The sequence below is a fragment of the Globicephala melas genome, chromosome 4 (genome assembly GCF_963455315.2).
Source record: "Globicephala melas chromosome 4, mGloMel1.2, whole genome shotgun sequence".
NCBI classification, from domain to species: Eukaryota; Metazoa; Chordata; class Mammalia; order Artiodactyla; family Delphinidae; genus Globicephala; species Globicephala melas.
This window is the reverse complement of record NC_083317.1, coordinates 4,675,898-4,694,139: the sequence shown is the minus strand read 5'-3', so window position 1 is coordinate 4,694,139 and position 18,242 is coordinate 4,675,898. Positions and strand designations below refer to the sequence as shown.

Here is an 18,242-nt window from a genome sequence, read left to right as displayed (position 1 = left end):
TATTCCACCACTCATAACTGTCCTCAATTTTATCATACATATGACAAGGCCTAAAATGCATATATGTCCTTATATGCCATTTTCTCTGTTTATGACAACCTAGCATTAACGACAATACTTCGTATGATGTAAATACAGTCCACCTGGGGTCATTTACCTAAAAGAAAAGTGCAGAGGCCAAGTAAACCCAATCCCCAAGCCCCTTATACCTGGCTTTGGAAGGAACTTGTGCACCGATATTGGAAAGAAGACATGTGTAACGTTCCCAGGTTGGCATCCAGGCAAAACCTCAAGGTGCAAACAGACCTGTATTCCTGCCCTGTCTGTTCTGCCCTAGTGCCTCTCTTATGCTTTTCCAATATAATAACCCAAACAGTTTCCCACTATTGATCTCTGCCTGGGAGGAATGTGGTGACATTAAGGTTCAGAGGGCTTCTCTGCCAGGACTCCAGTTGCTAGCAAAGAAGGGGTCGATTTGAGAAAACACAATAGGACCGAAGTCCAACAGCAAAGCACGTGCTAGCAATAAACCTGGGTATCAAATATGCTAAAACAATAAGAAAAAATTACGTGTGTGTATGTATGTGTATATACACACACCTATATACATTTGGATACAAATAAGCATAGATATTTGTACAGATATATATACAGATGATTCTCAACGTACTAGCATCCAAATTGGCAGTCCCTGGTTGGGATCGCACCCCGCTCTACTCAGGGTCTTCCCTGTTACCAGCCCCTCTGCCACCAACGTTCCCCAAATCTGCCCAAATCCTTGTGGCACTCAATGAAGCCCTAGCCCTGCATATATATATATATATATATATATATATATATATATATATATATATATATATATATATATATACACCCTCTCAATAAATCACTACTCAGTATAGAGCTCCCCAACAGCGCATTGGGGGCTACATGAAGCTTTATGGGGTTGACGTTCTAGCTACTGTCTGACCCCTCTACCTCAACTCAGCCAGGGGCTGGGCAGCCTCTTTCCAAGTTTGTTCCATCCAGAGCTGGCTTATGCCACCTGGATCAGAATAATAATACAGATACTTCAGCCATGCATACCCCAGAGCTGCAGAACCAGACCCTCTGGTGGTCAGAGCTGGGCAACTATAAAACGAACAATATAAAAGATCACACGAGCCGTGCGCACGGTCAGGCTGAAGGAGCCATGGGGGAGGGAAAAGATGGCAAAGGCACATGTCGGAATTAGACCTCAGGAGCTCTGCAAGCTACAGCCCATTCCCAATACAATGCCAGCATCCAGTCTCCTGTGAGAGGCTCATAGGGGAAAAGCCTTCCAGGAAATGCCCAGCTTCTTCCTCCCTGACCCGGCCCACCTGGGCTTTAAGAACCAGTGGCCCTGATCCTTAACTGGAAGGTGCCGACGGAGGCACGGTAAGATGGAACACGGTTCAAGGCATCGACAACCGGCCTCCAGTCGGCATGCACCCTCCTTCCTCCCCCTCCCACTCCTGCTGTCCTGACGTGGGGTGGCTCCTTCCTCCCTCCCCACGCTTGGTCTTCCCATAAACCTTAACTTCCATGGCTTCCAAGCATCTGATACCACAGAGGCCTACAGTGTATCCTCACCTTCCCATCCCCAGCGATGGGGTGATGGGGCTATGGGGCTATGGGGCCATGTGGGTGGGGGAAGACCAAGGGGTCTCTTGCGACTACAGATCAGGGGGGGTTGTGGCTGGTAATAGGAGATCTCCTAAGACATAGATGAACTGACCACTGATCAAAGTAATTACCCAAAACAAATACCAAGATCACATCTAGGTCAAAATGCTTCTACCCACGTTTCTACATGTAAATGTCCATCAAGCCTATAGTAAAACAGTAGCCACCAAAGATTTAATAGCTATTGATTTGGGTGAGTCGTAATATGTATGTACACGTCTGGTAATTAACCATCCTATTCACTTTCTGCTGCCATGTCAAGGCACCAGACAGACCCCTGCTAACCTTGGCTTTACCAGCCTGAATCATTTATGAAAGAAGAATTCTGTACCTTAGAGGGCCTTTCATACGTTTCACACATTTCTTTTCACTGGCCAATGAAACAGACAAATGGCTACCCTTTGCAGGAACTGGCCATGATAAGTTCCAGGAGGGGTGATAAAAATCACCACTGCACCCTCTCTACAGCGTGGAGGTGCTCGTTTGACTAGTAAAGTACGTTGTGGTTGTTGAGGTCTTCAGCTCATCCCTGAAGTCTCACACGTGATATTACAAAGCACTGTTATTTCTACGCTGGCAGCTACAAATCGGTTATTAAGAATGCTCTACAGCCAATATTAAGAAATAAACACTGTAATTAAGCAGACTGGGACTTGGGGTTTTCGGTGTCTTATGGGAACTCAAGATCAAATTATGCCACAGTGGGGCGACTGTGGAGAGAAGAAATGAATCTCACGTTTCTCTGATGAGAAAGTATGTCTACTCAAAAACTTCCAGAGTAGAGCTCAGGTCTTTACATAAAGGGAAAAAAAAAAGAGTAAAATTTAAAAACACAGCAAACTGCAGTGGTTCTAATTATCTTCATGCTTTGCCTTTCCGTAACAATATAATTGTAAAAATTCTCCCATTGTCCTGAAGTCCATGCAATGAGTGAAAAAGCAGGTCTCGTGAGAAAAATCAATGCTTTATTCAATATTAGGAAAAGGAATCAATGGTAAGAGTGTCCATTGCCATCAGCCATTTCAAATGACATGGCTCCGCAGGGTGTGACACAGGCCACCTCAGTCAGCATCCAATGCACCCATTCGTGCTGGTTCTAACCCCAACTTAACATAGCCATCACTCAGTCCCATGAGGATACCGAAGGCCCCTGGGGACCCTGAGGTCATCAGAGTCTCTTCACTGGGAGTGTTATTACCACTGTTGTTTTGCACAAGCATCCAATAATTTGAGATTCAGGTATCTAGAAAGAACTATAAACTGACTTCACTGTATTCAGTATTTATGCACAGTGGACAAGAAGAAGAATGGCTTAAGTTTTGTGTAAAGTCAAGCTTAAAACTGCTTCCTGGTTCGTCATTTTCATACTAAAAGAGGCAAAGCTCATATGAATCAAAATATGCAATAAATTAGTTCAAATCTCCTTCCACCACCTCATCAAACCTGCCTGTTCCACGGTCTAAGGAGATTGGCTACAAAACAACCCATTGCATAGATGGTTGTTCACAAGATAAAAGGAAAATGCTTTTCACAGCATCATACTTTGGGGTTGGTCTGGCTTTTGTTCAGATGTGCAGCCTGTACACCAGCAGCATTTCCATACAAAGTCCAGGATTCTACCCTTAACAGAAAATAAGGTGCACTTGGGGCCAGTAAAACCAAAATGTTACACTGAGTAAATGCAGTCCTAGGAAAGAAGACTATTTCATTCCTAAGAGCAAGTGTGTTCATTTTTCTTTGTCCAGGAACATTTACGTCAATCAAGCAGCCTGTAGGGACACTGCCTATCCCAACTGGACCGGCCAATTAGAAGAGCATATGCCACAATTTTTTAAATCTCCAAAATTTAATTATAGCGGAAACTATAATAATCACAAGATCCTAAATGTGAACACTTAGTAACTGCTCTACTCTAAACATGCATGCAGAGTCACCCTCCCACTCTGTGCTGTTGAGTATCTTCAGGAAGGACAATGCTTATTGCCAAGTAAATATCTGTGGCAGCCCTGCAAGTTCAACATGCTCCCTTCACTTCATTCCTCTGTTCAGACCTACCGAAGCCCAGTTTCCAAATAATACAGATACTGGCTCCGCACCCTCACCTCCCCAAGTCTGACATGGACTTAAGCCCTGAGAGCATTTCAAGAATATTCTGCAGAGTTCGAAGCGATTTCTCAATATTTCCTCAAGGGCTGTTATGCTTTTATTCTCCTCCAAAAAAAAAAAAAAAAAAAAACTCCATGGTCCTGGGGAGGTAGGGGAAGCCAGCATTTCGTATGGAGGTGATCTCACGTTTTCAATTTTTTTGCTTTCCCAGCCGCTGCATTTAAAAATGGCTTTCTATAAATAGGACTGCTTGCTCACTCTTAAATCTCACTCACTGTCTTCTGCGTAAAAATAACTTAAATAGGGATGCAGGCGAGGTTCATTAATCCCTGTCATTCTGTCTCTCTGTGTAGTAGCCTCTTTCCTCCTTCTTATCTCATCGTCTATCTGGTCAGCTCCATTCATCCCTCTCTGTTCCACCGTGATATGTATTTCCATAACCCAGGGAGCTTAAAGACCAAAAATTAACCCAAGTGAATGATTTTTTTTTAAATAATAAGTATTGACAATATAGAATAAAGACAGATCTCCAAAAATCAAACGATGATAAATACTGTAAGCTCCAAGACACCTAATTTGATTCTCGTATTTGATACAAATCACAATTTTAATGGTAAAACATATTCCTTTCACGTTACTTTGATGAAGGAACCAACTTTTACAATTGGTTCTGCTGGAAAATAAGAAAAAAAAGATAATGATGAGACAGACACCCATTAATCAACAAAATGCTTAAGAAAATAGTAATGTGATTTTTTTTAAAGACGATTAAGGCCTAAGGAACTGAGCTTTGTTTTGATATCCTTGGAGGCTCTTTGATGAAGAAACGAATTCCCAGGAACCCCTAGGGAAACTTATGTGTTGGTGTGATGTTTCTGACTGGCTTTCAGAACACGACAGGGTGTTACACCTCGTATAGGATTTTCAAATCGTGCCAGTTAGCAGCGTACGCTTGAGAACAAGGGGTCCAATGCATTTATTAACTTATTTCCTGTGACATTTGACCCAATCCAAGTCACAAAGAACACCTAAAGCAATTATAGCATTGTTACGTAACTGTGGTGAAGTCCCATCACATACTCCAAATGTGAATCCATTTTGGGAAAGAGAAGAAAATGCCCCCAGAAGCATTTCTAGAAAATGAGCATTTCCACAGCCATGGAGTCAGTGCATCAGACTAGACGGCAGCGGCCAAGGAATGCACACTGCTGCTTACGTGCATTTCTCGCAATGGTTTATACAGTAGAATCAGAGACGGGGCAGACGACAAGCTAACCCGGCAAGGAAGGATAAGACAGAGGCAGGAGACAGAGGCAGATGGGAGAGAGGAAGGGGCGAAGGAGGGGAGGAAGGCTCTGCCCATCATCCTGTCCCTTCTTTCTGTCAGTCAGTGAACATCTGTTTCCACCTGCCCGGCCCGCAGTTTGCTCTGTGCCAAGGACACACCCCGGCATGGCAGGAGCCTCACCTTCCGACCTTGCCATCCAGTAAGGGAGGCAGTCACCTGCCAAACAGGCACCAAATAAACAGAGTTACAGATTACTCTAGACACTGTCAAGGAAGTGGCCAAGGTTTTAGGGAAGCAGATCATGCAGGAATCTAATCTGCGGCGAGCAGGTCTCTGAATCCAGTCTTTCCGAATATCCCGATCAGAAGCTGTCTAACCTCTGTACCCAAAACTGGTTATCCGCGCGCCTGCCCTCCTGCCGCCTGGGTGGACGGTGTGCCACCGGCCGAGGAATTCAGAACTGCAGTGTGTACAAGTCGGGCTGCTGGAACCTTCCGTTCCCCCTGCCTCATCTTAACCCATAAATTCAACAAGGGAAACGCAACTTTGAGTGTTTTCGTATTTTCAAAACATGAAAGAAAAAAAAGTAATAAATATGGGGGGGGGAGGGGCAGGAGAAGATGAGAATTTAAAATGAGAATTTCTGTGCCCGGCTCTGTGGCCTGTGAAGGATTAACACCTGGCCCAGGCGAACAGGTGCTGCTCGGTTTGTCTGGGGGCGCAGGAGGAGGTCCCGGGCCGCGGGGATGGACGGGGGAGCTCAGAGGAGCGGCGCGGAGCCTCACCCCCATCCCCAGCAGCGGCGGCGAAGCGGGCTGGGCCTCCCGCAATGACATTGGAAGGTCAGCCAATCAGGCGCGGGGCTGCTTCGAAGCAGCCACCTCCGCCAAGAGGTGGCGCCCGCGGGGCCGGGCTCCCCAGCCAGTGGGAAGGGAAGGTGGGATGCGAACGCACGGTCCGCGGGCCCTCCAGCCCCGGACACCGCCTTTCCCTTTCTCTGCACCTTCGAGATTGCAACAGATTGCTGGGAGCACCGGCCTCCTGGGGAAAACTGGAAACAAAGACGGCGGACCCTGCCTCGCCGGCCGTAGGCTTTGCATTCGTGGCTCCTGTTGGGCTGAACTCCGGGACCCGGGAGGCTGGGCCCGGCGAACTTAAGAAGCCGCGGGGAGGAGAGCCTCCGGCCGCCGCGCCGCGCAGAGAGCACCGCTGCTCGGAGGCGGCGACTTCGTCTGCCCGTGAAGTCTGGCTGCACCAGTCTTGTGAGGTTTGCCGCCCACTAGTGTCCTGTGGCAGGGACACAACTGACGTGAAGGTATAGCACCGCCTCACCATCTCCCAGGCCGCCGATGGAGCTGGTCCCGGGAGCCAGCGTGCGCGGCAGCGCAGCGCCAAGAAAATAACCAGACACAGCGCCCTCCTGCGAACGCCCGGGGCCTCCGGCCGCCCCGCCAAACAACCAGGGGACCCAGAACGCGCGAGTGCTCGCCTCTGGAAGCGCTGCCGACTGCTCCGCCCTACCTAACCTGCTACCACTGCCTGTTAATTATTTACGAGGCGCATTCATAATCTCAGCCGTAGGATTCGGCTAATTTTGTGAAATTTGGATGCCATCGTTTTGTAAATGCATCCACGGAGAAATCCATCGTTTTATTTTTCAAACATAAATTTCCAGTCTCCTGCAGTGTTCTTAGGTCTTTATAAAATGACCTTCCCTGGTTTTTTCTCTCTCCTTTACATGGAGTTTCGATGCCCATTGCATTGAGTCTCTTCATGAAATACTCATTGCATCTCATCCCAGACACATCAGTGATAAAACACTTTGACAGCTACATGGAGGTCCAGGAATCAGGGATTTAGATTGGCTTTTTTTTTTTCTTGGTCACAATTATTTTCCCCTATCAGCGTGCTGTATTGGACCAGTTCTGCCCAGTGAGTCACTGACGCACAGCAACAAACTGCGGGCACACCAAAGTGGCATTCAGGAGAGAGTAAGGAGTGGAGAAGGATCGGCTGGCATTTAATAAAGGTCTGCATGGCATTTTGTTTTCCTACACGGGGCATCTTGTAGGGGCACCCAAGCTTAAGAGACCTAGAAAATTTTTATGAACTCTATAATTCTGGGGTGGAATTTAAATCTCCTTAATAAAAATAGGAGAGGGAGAAGTGAGGAGCAAGCCCTGAAATTAGTCACCTGATAACATTTTTTTTTTACTTCCACATATTTCCATGAATTAAATAAAGATCACCTTAAAACCCTGAAGCTGCATTTGCACTCATAAATGTCTGCTCCTAAATTTAAATAAAATATAAGTTTGCGGTACGTAATTCCCTGTGGAGATGACAGGGGATGCAGGAAGGTGCTGCGCGGCCCACTTTCTTTTTGACGAGCACCCTTCTCTCTCCCAACACCCGCCCTCTCTAAGCTCCACAAGCTCCCTGAAAATGGCAAAGCGGCAAAGCCCAGAATTGCACGGCTCAGGAAAGGATGATGTCAGGGACCTCTGTGTACATAACAACAGAAATCAAGGATGCTAACAAAAATGTATTAGATAGAATAAATCTGCTCATTAAGCCCACCTATGCTCTTAACAAGAATTGTAAACTAGAGTATTCTCATCAGAGTTCAAGCCCAAAGAAATTGTGATAAAACACAATGCAGTGTGTTTCCATCCCAAGGAAAGGCTGTGAGACATATCTGCACATAGAGGGACCCCCATTCCCTTGCACAGTAACTGAAGCTCCCTGAGAGTATTTCCAGAACATTGCAGGACAAGCTGACTGCTTTTAGACGTGATGACTGCACCTGATCAGGTGAGGCAATTCATTCAAGGATTCAGCCCATGAAGGGACTGTTCTCTGACTTCTGTGTTTTACCCTGAATCCTGTCTGCAGCCTGTCCAGCAACCATGCTTTCATTAAGAAATAAATGTACATCCCATTACATCAGTAGGAAAAACGCTGTTGTCTACCGTTAAAATGCAGATACATTGTGGGCTTCTTATTTTATGAGTACCCCAAGATATCAAACTGCATCATTTTTTACAATTATATATTTTTTATCATGTCAGACGTTTTGATGTTTCAGGCCTAGCAATAGTCAGTGTAGCTATTAGAATTCATAGATTTTTTTATCATACACATTCAGGAATTTTTCAAAATTAAGGTAGACCAAAATATGACATGGTTGAAAAAAAAATCTCTCCATTTTCTTCAAGTCTCATTCAGATAGGTAAGAACCATTTAATTTCACATTTTTGAAATATGGTCCTATAAACAGGCATCATTCCAAACTGGACTCTTATTTTATTTTGACATGACTATCTATTTTATGATCCTTTCCACAGTATGCCCTGAACATCACTCCTTGAAAACTCTTTACAGCGAGTTCCCCCCACAAATGAAAAGAAGCCAAAGCTCTACAGTCAGGCCTTTTTTTTTTTTTTAAATGCTTCATCATATAAAGAGAGGGCCATTTTTACATGAGATTCCATATCCTTCTGGTAGATGGGATCAGAACACGTAATACAGCAAAGTAAAATATTCATTTGCATGTACAGTCTATATCTCATATTGTGAAATCTACCTGTATTCATTATAGTATCAGTAGTGGTGGTTATCAATCAATTTTAAGGGTCCCGAAAAAGGTATAAGAAGATAATATGCTCTAGGACTCAGTATAAATGCACATACATAGCCTTGGCACGGATTTTCCACAGAGTAGATTATTTGAGGTTTTATACAATTTTCTCACTATATATGACTATCATGATTATTTTAGTAAAACTGATTCAAAAAAAAAAATAGTCACACATTTTAGCATCTGTGTTTCAGAGACTGTACCAGACCTATTTCTGTCATATATATCTATGAAACTGTAAAACAGATACCAATTGACTGACAATCAGAAGCACGACCTCTTTCCTCATCCTGAAATACATACTTCCCAATAGGGTGGAAATTACGTTTCATCCCATAACCCAGGTCCTTCTGAGAAGCCCAGAGATGTACGCCCTGACAGGTGAGACAGGCCGTCAATGCTTTGTGGCGCTGGAACACGTATGTGAGCATTTTTACATTTTCTCTGAGTTCACATTAGCAGAGCAGCATAAAGGGCCGACTTTCCTGATGCATCACCACACATTAGCTAAAGCAGATCTATCCCCCAAGGTAAATTCCCGCGAGGCTGCAGAAGAGGTATAGTGCCCTCTGGGAAAGATGGGTGTCACGTCAGAACTTGTTGCAATTCTTTCCTGCTAGGAAATCTCAAAATGAAAGTTTTGAACACTTTGCTTTAGGTTATATTAGAGAGCAAAGTATCATTTTCATGTTAATTTCAGGATTTCCTTCTTGCAGTGTTACCTTTCCTTAGTCATCTTTTTTTTTTTTTTTAAATTTTACAAAGTTTATGCATTTCCTCTGGCCTGTCGGTGTGTTGATTCTTTAAGCACTATCTTGGTAGGCAAAGAATATGCAGCTAACACTCAGAGCTGCCCTGTGCATCTTCCAGGAAAATCTTACAGCCTCCCCTTGGCTTCTGGTATTTTCTCGTAAGGGCTAGATTTCCTTCCTTTCTCTCTCTCCCCCTCCCTCCCTCCTGGGTAGGGGATTCTGCTTAATGGTTTAATTTTAACTGTCAGCAAGTCATACATTTTATGCAGATTTGTGTTCCGAAATTTGAAATGGGAATTTAAGCTGTAGCTACTCCCAGGCAATGCCAAATGATGACAATTTCCTCTCATTCCCAGCTGAGAGGAAGCCATTCATACATGCGAGTTCATATTTACGCGGTGACAGGCAACCAAAGGTGCAGTCACACTTACTAATTGGATCTGACTCAGTCAAGAGAAATAGCTTTTCAAATACCCGGGAAGAAAGCATTTCAAGATATAATATTGGATGGACATGAGGAAAGGAATGCTATTTGCAATAGTCACTGATTTCATTTCTACAAGTATACAGGTGTTTTAAAGAATCTGTCAACATTTCAGATGATGTAATGCTTATCAGTGCCTACAGTGCATATTTTTACATAAATGGCTGTGGGGATTCTGTAGTACCAAGAAGCGGGGTGGTGGTGGTAGAAGGACAGATCTTTCTTAAAGGCTTTTCGTGCTGCTGGAGATGAACTGCAGCAGAATTAAAGCACATGTTTTAAAAGCTCAAAAAGCTTTGAATCTAAAGGCAGACGCTCTTAACTGACCCCTCCACCTGCCTTCACTTGGAATGTCATGTCCCTTGCAGTCTGTGGTGTGTCAAACTGGCGATCTTTCCGTCTCTCTTCCTCTCAGCAAACCTGGTTTATTCTGAATGAGGTAGCTATCTAGTACAGGAGTTAGCTCGGAGCTGTCACCTTGCTAGGTAAGCGCCTTTAAATGATTACAGAGCAATTTTTCACCCGTCCTCTCTTCACTGCCTCCTCTCCTCCCCGAAGAAATATAAATAAGATTTTTAAAACATAAAAGCCTGCAAATTTCAACCCAGATGGAGGAGGAAAAGGGAAAGACTTCACCCATGCATCCAATCCCCCCACACTCCAGTCAATACAAGAAATGAAATTCATCACAAACCGAAAGGCTCACCATTCGCGAAGCTCTGGAACAAGGAGAGAGCCAGTATCCACATGCCCCTGCTGCTCCCCGGCCTCCCGCGAGCGCCGCGCCGGCCTCGCCCCCCGCGCTCCGCCCGGCTCCGCTCGCTCTACACCCGCCCGGGGGCCGCCGCCCGCCCGCCGCCGCCGCCGCCGCCGCCGCTGCTGCCGAGCCGCCCGGGCACGCGGCGCGGCCGGGCTCCGGGGCGAGGGCTGCGCTCGCCGCGCACCGCGCTCCTGCACACCTGCTCCCGGGCGCCGCGCCCAACGCTGCGGCCAGAGCGGGCCGGCGGGGCTGCAGCCCAGGTGCGCCGTCAGCTCAGGGGGCCGCCGGCAGGTCGGCAGGTGGACGGAGCCGCAGACGCGGGCGTGAGCTCATCCCGGGCGCCCGGCGCCCCGACTGCGCAGCAAGCGGCCTCCGGTGCGTCGGCCGTCAGCCTCCGCAGCCAGGCAGCAGGCGGGCGGGCAGGCTCATCTTTCCTCTCCTGCGGCCCGAATCACATTGATCCCTCGCTAACCTTCCCTGGCTGGGAGGCGGGCGGGCGGGCGGGCGAGGAGCGAGCGGAGCGGAGGCGAGCGGGGACCCCCTCCCCTGCCTCTGGCCGCTGGGGCGCTCTGCAGTCTTAAAGCAGCAGCCGAGAAGTGGAACCGAACTGGAGGCAGGACCGGAGAGAGCGCAGGCACCTCACAGCCACGCACAGTCATCGGGATGCACTTCTTCGAGGTTTAAATAATCATTTCAACAGCCCATTATTTTTAGTTATTTTCTTGCCGGTTGCTAATAAGATTATGGCCAGGGGTGACTATTCCAGAAGGTTGCCAGATAAGCTGAGGTGACCAGGAAAGGGCAGCAGTTTTAATAAAATGTGCAGCTGGATTTAGCTTTCGTATTTACTGTCATAAAAGTCCAGTTCATTTGCCTAGAGAGAAATGCAACTTCCAAATCCTGCTGCTACTATAAAGATCTCTATGGTTTCACGGTCTAATTTTTAATTATCTCAAATACATGGTAGACTGCAAACATAGGCAATTCTAATTTTGCTCTCTGAATGGTGCAAAAAAAAAAAAAACCTGATTAAAATTGCTGATAATTTGAGTAATTCCAAACATATAACCCATCCACGTTGCTGTGAAAAGCCAATATGACAACGTTTCCTGAATGTTCTGTATGGTCGTGGAAGTCATAATAATATCTAAATAATACCTTGGAAAAGCACATGCATACATACTCCATCACTTTTCAAAATAACTACCAACAGGGCTGGAATGCACCCAATTAGGATCCAAGGTAGAATTTCTGGGGCAAGGCATGAAAGACTGAGGAGAAGCATTTAAGGGGGGAGGGAGGTCTCATGGGGAATAAGTTGGGTTTCCTGGGCACTGGGTACCTTGTGCCTAAGCTCCACACGTCCCTCCAAATACAAACAGGAATTAAGCACACCTAGAACAGCTCACAAAATAACAGGAAAAGCAAATGGTGAGGCAGAAACAAAATGGTGTTTTACCAGAGTTGGGCACAAGATGGCCAGGCCCTGTGTATGAGGAAGGGCCAGCTGAGCCCATGATGCTGCATGCTCGCCATCGCTCTGCAGCTGCAGGTGGTCACGTGCTGCAGCCCACTCAGGACTGCCAGCCCAACCCTGCCCTACACACTCCCCAGTGTCCTCTGGCTTTGCACACCCAGGGTGCTCAGGCTCTGGGCTTTCCTAAACGCAGCCCAGGAAGGCAGGTAATGGGGTGATTTCTGTTCCTGCGTCCATCTGCTTCACCCATTCATTCAATTCACAAATTCTTAACTGCATACCAGCCACCTGTGAGGCTCCACTCAGCCTAAACTGTCAGGCACTCCAGCACTGGGGTCAGACACACTCAGGGCCAGAGTCCAGCTGGACCACTTACCCATTGCAGGGCTCGTGCATGTTACTTGTGCCTCATCCTCATACAGAATGGAAATTATCAAGGTTCCTGACGCGTATGGTTGTGAAGATCCGATGACATATTCCTAAGCATGTTGGTCACTGTGATAAAGGATGGCTATGGTTATTACTGAGTTTGGGACCAGGGCCTGTTACATAATTTGCGGGGTCCGGCGCAGAATGAAAATGGTGGTGGGGGGCTTCTTTTACAAAAAGGAAAAAGGCACCATTCAAGGTGCTAAAATATAAAGCTTTTCCCTTTCTTTCTCAGTCTCTCCCACCCTGTCGTGGTGTCTTTTTTATTTGCTATTTAATGTCATGCTCCCTTGGTCACAGGAATAGTCCAGGGTGACTGTGTGTGACTCAGGGAAGCACCAGTGGCCCACGTCCACCACCCTCCACTGGACCAAAGGCCGTGTCCCACCGGAGTTGGGAGGGGGAAGTCCATCCATCTCCCTTTCCTGAAGGCCACTGCCCCAGCGTGTGGTGGACAGGAGATCGCCAAGGGACTGCAATCTCCCTGCTGGGTGGCGCTTGTACCTGCATCAGAGGTGGCCCTGGTCAAGTCACTTGTGCCATATGCCATGGCTCGGCAGGCTGGGGGCGGGGCACCCTAAAAACCACGCTGATTCAAACCTCAGCACTCCCTGTGTGCTCAAGGCCCCACCTGCAGACCGAGGGCACCAGCAGAACCCAAGCCTGCTCTTCCAACATGACCCCGTCACCCCCCCATCCCATCAGAAAGCGGGAGCGACTGCAGGTTGGAGAGGTGGAGGCCAGTCAAGGCCCAGGGCACCACAGGAGGTGCCTGGAGGCTGGATGGTGTGGGAGCCGTAAGTACAGGGATAGAATTAATTTTAAAAACTAATAAAAATTTTATGATGGCAACACAGAGCATTTAACCCCAAGGGCAGACCTTTCCGGGAAGGGAGATCCCAGGGCAAGAGTATTTGTCACCAGCAAAGCCCACTGGGGCCCCCAGGGAAAAATAAGAGGGAATTTAGGAGACAAGGTCTCACCTCTTCTTTTGTGCTTAGTCTAGTTTCACTGGTCATTACAGTGCCGCGTGCAGAGGCGTCAGATTAGAGTTCCCGCCGTAGAACCGCTGCCGACACCCCGACTTGGCAACTGCGCCCTGTGGAGAAGCCCTGCGGAAAAGCCCTGCGCAGAAGCGCTGCGCAGAAGTCCTGCGCAGGGCACCTCAATTCAAAATGGCAGCAGTGGGCCATGTGCAGAGATGCTGCGCCCCGGCACTCGGCTGTGAGCAACACGCATGCGCCTCGCGGCAATGACTCCGACCCTCCCACTGCAGACCAGAAACCTGCAAGACAGCCCCACCGTCGGCCTGTTGGGAAAGCGTGTGCTCTAGAGCAAACTGGCACCTCTCCATTCTCTGATCAAAGAATAAAACTTTCCTCTGCTTCTGAACCCAGCTTGGTCTCCTTCTATTGTTGCGAGTGACCCCAGGCAGAAGGACCCAACTCGAAAGGGTCTGTGACACATTGGTCTCAACTCCGTGAAGCCAGCCCTCTGTGGTCTTCCATCTAATGCATGTCCTGCAGCCTGAGTTGGTTAACGATCCAGAATGGGCCTAACCAAGCACCAAGCTCTCTTTTTGCAAATATTTTTAGAACATACTTCAGTATAAAAACATACTCACATCCCACGAAACTGTGAACTCCATGAGCTCAGATACTGCACTTCTCCAGAAAGCTGTCCCCAAGGCTGGCACAGGCACACGCTCAGTGAGTACCCATGGAATGGAACGCAGAGCTCTAATGCAGGTAGACGGCGGAAACTGCTCTGTGATACATACACTTAAGTGCCTCATACACACCCGCGACAATCTAGCTGAGCCTTCAAGTGCAGTTAAGACGTCCCCATGCAAATCAGAGTCAAGGAAAGGGGACATTCTACCCAAACAGACATCAGGAGAAACCAACTTTTTCAAATACACTGAGGTTTAATGTCTCTTGGTTGAAAACGTCTTTGGAACTTCCCCGGGAGAAACTTGAGACTGACTCCAGCACGCGAAGGGCTAGAGACAGAACACAGAGGCAGCCCCCCCAGAAGGTAGGTGACAGGTGTAATAAGCAAGGAAACTTACACAGGAGGCTTGTCTGGGGTACATCTTTGCACTCACCCCCAGAATCTTAAGAGTTTATAACGAGAGGCCTTAATGGGGTTAAATCACGTATCCAGTCAAGATGGTCTCAACACCTTGCTTTCTCAAGGTTGCATCCTTGAAGCGTCTCCTAGTACAAGAAGGCTATGAGATGGGAGGCTGGAGGGAAGGAGCCTCTGACTGCCTGGTTCCACCTTCAGGGTCAACCGACAGTGGGGTCCTCTTGAGGACCTCCTCCAACAATGTAATTCTTCTTTTTGGTACAGTATTCCTAATTAATGTAATCCCTGGCCTCCTGAAGATCAACATTTGACCTAAAACCATACCGTATGGAATTATCCTCCCTCACCCCCCTCCCTCCTCCTACTGCTCTGGGTCAGCCTTCTCAGGAGAAGAGAGATAAAGTTGTCGAAGAGGCTACTTTTGTGCCCATTTGAACGATGCCAAATAAGAAGCAACCCTCATTTGGAGGGCATTATCATCCAAATGACATGGTCTGTTACTCCTCCATTTCCTGTTGGATTAAGAAAAGAATTTCTGAAGTGGTAGCATTTGAGCCGTGTTCTAGAGGAGGGTTGGGGATGAGTAAGGAGGGCATTCTGGTGGAGAGATCATCAGTGGCCAAATAAGGAAGGCTCGCTCCTTTCTGACACATGGAGTTAATTCTGACCAAGAAGATAGGTAGTCGCCCACATGGGAGCTATGTTAGTGTCCTTAGGTGGCTGAAATGAGTACCACAAACTGGATGACTTACCACAAAAAGGCACTGTCTCAGTTCTGGAGGACAGAAGTCCAAAATCAAGGTGTTGGCAGGGCTACACTTCTGAACCTTATAGGGGAGAATCCTTCTAGCTTCTGATGGTGGCCAGCAATCCTTAGAGTTCCCTGGCTTGTAGATATAACTCTCCAGTCTCTGTCTTCACATGGACTTCTCCCTCTTGTGTCTCTGTGTCTCTTCCTCTCTTCCTGTCTTCTTATAAGGACACCAATCATTCTCAGTGAGGGATTCACCCTAATCCAGTGTGACCTCATCTTAACTGATTACGTCTGCAACTTGCAATAAGCCTACTTCCAAATAAGGTCACATCTGAGATACTGGGGGTTAAGATTTCAATATCATTTGGAAGAGACACAATTCAACCTATAACAGGACCCAAAATCAAAAGACAAGAGATGTGAGATGCGTTTCCTAAGAGAAGGAACATGGACTTGGATGGGGACCCCAGGGTCTTGCCCCACCTCTCACTTTCGCCCAAGGCCCATTTGTGGTGCGTGTGCCAGGGAAGAAGTTCAGACTTCATCGTGGAGTCTCAGTTTCTCCCCTTGAAAACTGAAATAATCATGGCCGCTCTTCTTATCTTAAAGGACTGTTGTGATGATCAAATGAGATATGGGAATTGGCTTAGATAAAGATTACACAGAGAACAGCTACATAGAATCATTACTGTCTACAACTGGACCTGCAGAAACATTTTGAGTAAATTTATTACTTGATAAAGCCTCCTTCTGGCCGCTGGTGCTTTGATTAAATTGAAATCAGGCACTATTACACCTCTGGTCTCAGAGCTGCAAAGGGCAGAGACGCGTGAGAGTGTCAGCAGTGGCCCATCCATTTCTTCTTCCAGCAAACTAATGGAGACCTTCAGCAAATATTTGGAGCATGCCTGCTACCTCCAAGTTGCTCTCATATTTCCTGGGAGCTTAAAGGTGAATAAGCATGGGCCAGGAAGGTCTCTGAGTACTGTTAGGGAACCTCTAGGCTGCTTGAAATGTTCTCTGACTCTGTCAGGGTGGAAGTTACACGAATACATGCACATATAAAAATTCATCAAGCTGTACATTTAAGTTGAGAGCACTTTACACAATTGACCATATGTAAAAAAAAAAAAAAAATGACTATAACACAGTCCCTACTAATCTCACAGTTTAGTGGGGGATTCAGATAATAGTTAAAATAATTTGATCAGATAAACTCTATAATTAGGACTTTATAATTGGTACACCTAACTCAGCCAACTGGCACGTGTGTGTGTGTGTGTGTGTGTGTGTGTATGTGTGTGTGTGCGCACACGTATTTGTGTGTCTTTGGTGAGGGCAGGTGTAGCAGGAAATGGGACAGAAATGGAAGGACCAGTACAACGAGGTGTTTGGACTTTGTCCTGAAGGCGAGAGGAAGTGATGTGGGTAAGCAGGAAATGACACGATCCGATCTGTTTTGGAAACATTCCCTGCTAGGGACACAGTGGAGAATAACCTGAGACTTTCAAGAAGGACACAGGGAGACCATTAGAAAATTAGCCTGAGTCCAGAGGGGAATGATTAAGACCTGGGGAAAGCCATGGTCCTGGGATGAAGACACTTGTATCTTAGAATATCAGGAGATATTTAAAAGGTGAGATGATCAGATTTAGAAATCCTACTAATAGTGATGACAGTTGCTGTCACTATCAATGTGGTGGTTCTTTAGCTTGTCAGCACTGGTGAGTCCAGTTCTATGCCAGGTGCTGTACATGCGTATGGAATTCAATTCTTGTCTGTGAGACAAGGGCTGTTACTGTCCTTTCCATTCTTCAGATGGGGACACCTCAGCTCAGAGAGACCCAGAAGCTTGCACTATAGCCCAGCCCATCAGAGACAGAACTTGGCCTGAATCAAAGCTCAACACTTGTAGGTCTGGTAAGGATAGGTCTCCTCTAAACATGGGTGAGATAGGGAGAGGGTGGTGAGAGATAGGCAGGAAGAGGTGAGAGACGGGCAGGATGTGGTGAGAGATAAGCAGGAAGTGGTAAGAGATAAGCAGGAAGTGGTGAGAGATAAGCAGGAAGTGGTGAGAGACAAGCAGGAAGTGGTGAGAGATGGGCAGGATGTGGTGAGAGATAAGCAGGAAGTGGTAAGAGATAAGCAGGAAGTGGTGAGAGATAAGCAGGAAGTGGTGAGAGACGGGCAGGAAGTGATGAAAAGCAGCCAGCACGATCTTTTAATACACACACACACACACACACACACACACACACACACACACACACACACACACACACACACACACACACACACACACACACACACACACACACACACACACACACACACACACACACACACACACACACACACACACCCCCCCCCCCCCCCCCCCCCCCCCCCCCCACAGGAAGCCCTGTTCAAAACTCTCCACTGCCCTCTGATACTTCACAGCATAAAATCCAAAGTCCCCACCGTGGCCATAGGTAGGCGCTCCCACCACCACCACCCTGTCGGATGGGTCTCCTGCTATGTTCCTAGTCACACACTCAATACTGGCTTCCTTGATTTCACCCGAACACAGCCAGCGCATTCCCACCCTCCACCTAAAACATGTTTCCCTCCGATGCCCCCATGGCTCGCTCCTCCTGCCTTTGCCCCCCCATCCAAAGCCTTCTCCTCAGAGAGACATTTCCTGACAACCCTGCACGGCCAGAGCGTTTCTACCCTGCTGCAGTTTGGCCTCTGAGCCTCCTTCCTCCGTACACA

General features: G+C 47.3%; 1 protein-coding gene across 2 annotated transcripts in view; it reads right to left on the bottom strand.

Annotated features, from left to right (window-relative positions):
* The window catches only part of DSCAM (DS cell adhesion molecule), a 752,061-nt gene extending 741,242 nt beyond the window's left edge, over positions 1-10,819 (bottom strand). Inside the window, exon 1 of one of the 2 annotated variants that reach the window (XM_030835449.2) lies at positions 10,684-10,819. In XM_030835449.2, the coding sequence (XP_030691309.1) occupies positions 10,684-10,726 (43 nt within the window). In that variant the 5' untranslated portion in view covers positions 10,727-10,819. Of the gene's footprint in view, positions 1-10,671 lie in introns of both variants that reach the window. The other variant, XM_060297784.1, reaches the window with a different exon arrangement.
* Positions 10,820-18,242: the final 7,423 nt, after the last annotated feature.